This window comes from Arachis ipaensis, chromosome B09 (genome assembly GCF_000816755.2).
Source record: "Arachis ipaensis cultivar K30076 chromosome B09, Araip1.1, whole genome shotgun sequence".
Taxonomy (NCBI): Eukaryota; Viridiplantae; Streptophyta; class Magnoliopsida; order Fabales; family Fabaceae; genus Arachis; species Arachis ipaensis.
In genome coordinates, this window is record NC_029793.2 from 15,749,483 (window position 1) to 15,756,646 (window position 7,164).

General features: G+C 33.9%; 1 protein-coding gene across 1 annotated transcript; it reads left to right on the forward strand.

Moving 5' to 3' along the window:
• On the forward strand, window positions 1,554-6,853 carry LOC107618693 (E3 ubiquitin-protein ligase SPL2). The gene is made up of 6 exons (XM_016320830.2): window positions 1,554-2,102; window positions 3,338-3,439; window positions 4,163-4,333; window positions 4,526-4,647; window positions 4,971-5,090; window positions 6,282-6,853. The coding sequence occupies exons 1-6, from the start codon at window positions 1,749-1,751 to the stop codon at window positions 6,565-6,567; spliced, it is 1,155 nt and encodes a 384-aa protein (XP_016176316.1). The 5' UTR covers window positions 1,554-1,748; the 3' UTR covers window positions 6,568-6,853.

A 7,164-nucleotide genomic window follows, 5' to 3' on the forward strand; every position in this document is an offset into this window, starting at 1 on the left:
TGAGAGATTATAATTTTATTATTTTATTATATTATTTTTATTATTATCTAAATTCTTATTCAATTCTATCTATTTTTCATCGACAAATTTTACTTGCAATATTTGTTCCTATTAATTCTGGTATTTAACTGTCTTTGCATTTGTGTGAGTGATTAGTGGATGAAATTTGCTTCAGGGCATTGTATTAAAAGGGTTGATTTTTAGATGTGAATGTGATTTATTNTTAAATTATAGTTGATTTAATTTAGTTAAATCAGAATTTAAATAATAAAAATAAAAGATAATAAATAGACCAAAAAAAAAAAGAGATGAATGAAGAATTTTTTAGTGTTTTTGTTTTGGAGTTGGTTTATTGTCATCCAAACTTAAAGAATTGCGTTTGACGCAGAAATTAAGACTAAAAATGTGAGACTAAATTTGTTTAATTTGAAATATATCTTATTTAATTAAACACACTCTGCATATGAAATAAAAATATTTATTATGTAATTTTTTCGGTGGTGATAAAGGTTAGGTGGTACATTATTATGTGATATAATCATTTTGGATGACACAATAAAAAAATTATTAAATTTATTAAAATAAAATTATTTTTACTGTTATTCTTTTATTTTTAGTCTCATCCTCACTTTTTTGTTATCGCCACCGGGTATCATTTTCGAACAAACACCCAATATCATGGGATCAATACCACTTTTTACGACTATCAGCTCAAAACTCAATCCCATCCTTCTAGTGTCACTCTAGTCATGTTTCCTTCATAAATTTCCAACTTTTCATTGTTGTCACCTGCCCTTTCGAATCTCTAATATATCAATTTCATCCTATTCCATTCTTATGTCATCTCTATCTTCTGTCACTACAATTTTATTAGTATCATCACATTCTTTAATTCTAACAATAACAATTATAATAATAACATTCAATTTTTCTCATAATAAAAAGAAGTTTGAGAAAAGAAAGACATCAAAATCTAAAAAAATGAAAAAAATGGAGCAACAGATCCGAAGAGACAGAGATAGAGAGAGAAGGAGTATGAAGTTAAGGTCGTGGAGTTGGAGATGGAGGTATGAGGGTGATAGTTGCGGTGATGGAGGTGAGAGCTGAGGAATGAAAAATAAGAAGTGATCGTGAGAATAATTTTATTTTAATAAATTTAATAATTTTATTTTTTATTATGACATCTAAAACGGCCACATCATACAATAACGTGCTATCTGGTCTTCATCACTGCCGGAAAAATTATTGAGATGACCAAAAGTTAGAAATGACAACGAATTTTCATATTAATGTATATAAATGACTCATTAAAAAATTAAGATGTACATCTATCTATTGTATAAAAATTTGTGTGTATTTTTGTCTATTTTTTCAATTTGAAAATAAGGCGTTTAAATATTTGTGAGGAAATATATCTAAATATATTTTTTATTTTTTATTAAGATATAATTAGACCTAATAAACACATGTATAAAACAAATACAGATGAATATCGTATTCGATAGTAACTCAACAAAGTGTCCCGTTTTATATATTAAAACTTTTGTTTTAAGGAATTAACCAGTAGATAAGTTCAATGAAGGGTTGATTTGTCAGGACCTTCTTTCTCATTTCCTCCCTTAATCCATTCAGGTTCCGGAGTTTTGCAGTTGGAACATTCACGTATTGGAATAGCCGAATAGGAAATACAGTAACGCTTGCTCACAAAAGAGACGATTAGATGAGAGCATGAATCACAATCAGCGTCAATGTCCTCGCATGATCAAGTCCTAGCGTCTCTCCTCTCCCAGATTGTTCTTTCCTTCGACGGCGCCGTTTTGGGCCTCGCCTTGGCCTACGCCGCCATCCGCTCCATCCGCAATTTCACCACCAACTCCGCCTCCCTCCGCAAGCTCCGTCGCGCTCCCTCCGTCTCCGTCTCCGACCTCCGCTCGCTCCTCTCGGACTCCGATGGAAATTCTGACGATGGCGGAATTGTAGTTGTACGTGGCACCGTTGAGCCCAAGGCCGCCGTCGACGGCAGCTGGAAAAGCTTGAGGCCAAGCCTCTTGGTCTCTCGTGAGTCCGGCGACAAAGCCGTCGTCCTTCAAATAACTCAAACGGTAACCCTCTTTCTTTAATTTCTTTTTTGGGTTGTAATTTTTTTTATTTTACCGAGATATAAGCCTGTGATTAGACATATATGAATAATTTCATTTAAGGAAAAAGTTCAATATCTTTAGGGTTTAATTAAAAAATTTGGATTAGCGTTGAGTGATTATTTGAGTTTTGGGAACATTAGTTTAAGTATAGCTTGTGCTTAGGGTTTGTATAGTTGAGATGTGGAAGTTGTGTGTTCCTGTCTGCAGTCTCGGCAGTGGTCCATGGTGGTGCTACTTTTCTGGGCAGATGGCTGATATGAGGAGTGGGCACTTACATATGATACTCCAACGCTCAAGAGAGCATAATGTATTGTCTATGCCAAGAGAGGGTTCCTTACCATAGGGTTTTTATAGGTGTGTCATGTGGTAGTGCAATAATAGTAATAAAGATAAAGTGAGGATTAATGACATGAATAGCCTGGCAGAGTGTGAAAAGGTTGGAAATCCCTGAAATGCAAATGAATTTTCTTTTGATTCGGAGCATTATTTGAAATTTGAACTCTACTTTGGTTGGAATTTTGGAATCATTTTCAGTTGGTCCTATAGTTTTTTATGCATCACCTTTTTTTAACCTAGATTAGATCTGCCTTAGCCCTGTTGATTGAATTTTCTCTGCATAATGTAATGAAACTGTATGGTTGTTGATAGCATGTTTTCAGTCCCAAATTATTGTGTGAGACTGAGCAGAAGTGAAAAGATGTATGTTTTCCTTTTGACCAACCCATGATTACATACCATAAACCAAAGACACTACTAGTCATTCTATTTTGTAGCTGCACTCATCTCCACATTGTTACTTGTAACAACCCACACCCATATATTTCTTCTGGAGGATAACTTTATTATGGTGTTTTGGACTTTTTGGCCTTTTGTTTTGACAAAAAGAAAATGATGTTTTGGACATAAGGTCTAGCCAGTAATGTGTCCTCTTATATTACTGATTAGATTGTTTGTGAGGAAATGGTATTGTGATTAAGATCACTGAATTAAATAACTATTTTTTTTCCAAATTAAATTTATTCATCTATTTGACATTTTTAAAAATGGTTTTCATGTATTACATCATTAAATGCGAATATTTCTTTTTTGTCGATGAATTTGTGTTCTATCTTATATGTCATACAATTTATTGGTTACATAGAATATACAACATTAACCAAGTATTTTTCTTATATGAATGTCTTGATGTCATGAAGTGTATATACAATGAGTGGAAGGGCTTATTTGGATGGACTTCAGATCTTCGAGCTATTTTTGCAAGGTCTTGGAGACAACCAGAGTCCAAATTCCTAAGAAAGGTAATTTGTTACAAGTGTAACAGATTGAGATTTTAACTTTCTCATTAAGGTATTTGAATTTAATATGGTAACGTGCAGTATATGCCATGATGTAGAGTATTTGGTTGGAACACAGTTCGTCCTCCTTTAATGATGGGTTTTCAAATATTCTATGGGATATAATTAAATGTTTGGCCCATATCCTGTGTAAATCTCGTGATCTTTGAACTTTTCCTATGAAACATGTTGAGAAATTGGAAAGCTATGCTTTACTTATATTTTGGTAGCACTTTGCAGGACATGGTAATATTGTTCACATTCTTGTGATTGTAAACTCATGGTAATGATAATATTTCAATTGGAATTCGGAAAGCTCATGCAATATTCTTACAAAATTTGTACCAAACATGGTTATTTCTTGTGAGTAATAAAACATGTAATGTTTAATTTTTTTTTACCTTTGTTAGTTTCACCCTAACATACATAAGAAACTGTAAAAGTACTTATTATATATAAAAAAATTCTTTTGTTTCTAATAAGAAGTCAATCTAATAGGCTCTTAATGTATTGGACTGCCTTTGTTGATTCCTAACTCCTTCCATCTGCTTTTTTTATTTTTTTAGCTCTGCTTGAGATGTCTTGTTTGTTATGGTTATCTGAGCAGATTACAGAGTGGCATTTAGTTTCTATTTGTTCATCATTTTTATCTTCATTTATTTAAGAGATCCTATTTATCTTTTTTAGGTGCCTTTTGTTCTGGTTGATGTTGGACGGCAGCCAAGTACTGAATATGTTGTTGTCAACTTAGATGGATCAAGACATCCCTTACCTCTGACAACAGTTTATCATAAATTACAACCCATAAATGCTTCTCCTTATACATTCCTGCAAGCGCTTTTTGGGCATGAGTATCCAGTGAGTAAATATTCTCCGCTTCTATCATTGATTGCTTAGAGTTGGGAGTTATGATCAATACTTATGCTATTAAATTCTTGAGTTCGTCTGTTTTGGACCTCCCTTCCAAAAGTCTCTTTTGAAACCGTTGATCTTGATTCTTGGTATGCCACATTTGCAGAAAGTTTAACATATAATGTTTCATTTCTGAAGGTTGGACTACTAGAGGAAGAGAAAATTCTTCCTGTGGGGAAGGATATCACAGCGGTTGGCCTTTGCAGTGTAAGAAATGGAATTCCCGAAATTAAGTCATGTAAAGACCTACCATATTTTTTGTAAGTTTCTTTTCCTTTAAAAGAACTATTAGACTGTTCATCATGGAATACTCTGCATTGTCATAAATTTGGTTTTAGCGGGGATTGTTTCATTTGAAGGTAGTAAAAATTCATACCACTTTTTTTAATCTGATGGAGCTCCATACTATGGAAAAATCTCAAAATAGTTATGTCCCCCCATTATTTGGTCACCATACATTGGTGATCATAAAAGTGATTTGAGATCCATCAATAAGTATCTACATAGCTCAACATATATGAAATTATTCAACCTTGTGGAAATGCTGCATTGCTGCTTATGGCAATTGGGATGCCTTTTTTAGGTCGGAGTTGAGCAAAGATCAGATGATTGTAGATCTTTCCTTCAAAACGAAAGTACTGTTTTGGGGTGGAATTGTTCTTGGTTCAGTATCAATTGGGATTCTTGGCTATTCAGTCGCTAGGTATGTTGATTTGTTTTATCTGTACATTTCTTACAACTATTATCTACTTGAACGAGCTTACTATAGACATGATACAGGACAAGATTTTATCCACTTAGTTGACCCATCTAGTGGGATAAGGGGCATAAGGCTCTGTTATTAACTTATTATTATCTAACATGATTTGATGAGCATTATAGATATGGGTTGGGATCTGTTGACACCAGGTGTAAGTCATATATCACTTGCATCATTGATGGATTGATGAAATTCAAAATCTATAAAAAAGTTATTCAATTGCATAAGTATGACATGACTTACATCTAGTGTCAACGAATCTCCACTATATATGTAAGTTTTTTACCTAAATAAACAAAAAATTAACTAATAAAGCAATTTTCCTGATCCAATATTTACGCATATGTCTTATTTTTGGGTAGTGTAAATCACAGTGGGGTATTGCAGTTTAAAAATATACACATTCGGGGTGTATCTTTTTTATTAATTGGTAGTAAATTGCACTGGGTACTTTCTTTTTATTTAAAACTGAAACTGTTCATAAATCGCACTAGCCTGCTGCAATTTATGGTTGATTTACTAAAAAGATATCATCCACTGTGATTTATGTGCAACGCGAATAAACAATATACATTCATTGCGATTTATGAAGCAGTGAAGACAATATTTCCTAGCTTAGTTTCTTGAAAATGGTCCTACTGATGCCATCTTTGTTATGTGCCGTTAGAGACCCTAGATTCTGTAAGGTTATTCTCACAAGGGCGAGAAAGAAAATATTCTAGAGATTTGCTAGTTGTTAGGTACATATACAGTGGCGGGTTAGGATAGCAGGTAAGTCTCTTCCCGGAGATTTGATGGAGAATTTCCTTTGTGCTCAGGCTATTCTATTTGCTGTTGTATCCCTTTATTAGTTTATTACCTGCTTGATCCGAATACTACACCATACTGGACTGAATTTTACTAAAACTTGTCTTGGATTTAATTTCCCACATAGATTTCTTTATTTCCATCGTTTACATGATACCAGTTCTTACTTGTGAAATAGAGAAATCTTTTTATTAATTTGAGATACTATTATTTCCTCTCTATCATAATAAAAGAGTGTAGAAATAGTTTGGAATAAAATTACTTATGATAGGGTGGGTAGAGTTGGTTTTAACTTTCAACTCAGTTGAGTTTTGCTTTTGTTTTCAGAAACTGGAATAAGTGGATGCAATGGAAAGAACAGCGGCAGCGCCAGCAACAAAGGCAAGCGGTTATTGATGAAGTTGATCCTCAAGTGGATGAGCAGAATGAAGATATTGCAGATGGACAGTTGTGTGTCATATGCCTGATGAGGAGAAGGCGCTCTGTTTTCGTCCCCTGTGGGCACCTTGTGTGTTGCCAAGGATGTGCCATATCGGTGGAACGCGAAGTGGCACCCAAGTGTCCTGTTTGTCGACAGGAGATCCGGCAGTCGGTTCGGATTTTTGAATCCTGATTAGACTGAGCTCGACTGTTCTGTTCACTGTTGATTGTTATGAACCAGTGAATATCCTGTGTAGATCTTTGAATTTGGTTTGAATAGGTTGGAGGTTCATTTGTAACCTCCCCATAACAGGGATATTTTGAGTAGTATTTTGAACCATATAGGAGTTTTCAAATTTGCCAGTTGCAATATACATATAGATATAATTACAACACCTATAGAACCAACCCTGAAATGTGTCTTGTGAATATAATCTTTAAGGCCATATTTGAGATGCCTCCCTTTTTTTGTCGTACTACTTCCAGATTATAGATAGATGCTTGAAAAAGTAGGCAGTTATTTTCTGGGTAATATGGCTTGGAGTTTGGAGTCAACATGTGCATGATCTTATCGCCAAGGATTTGAGTTTCTGATTGACCATAGCAAATAATAACTAACTAATAATTCAATCATAACTAAGTCTAAATTCGTCCCCAAAATTTTCTCTAGTGTTCTTTTCTGTTTTTTATTTTTGTTTATTGGTTTGTTAGTTCTGTAAATTCCCAAATTGTGAAGCAAATTAGTCTTTAAATTTACAAAAAGGAATATTCAGTTTTCACGTAAAACCAC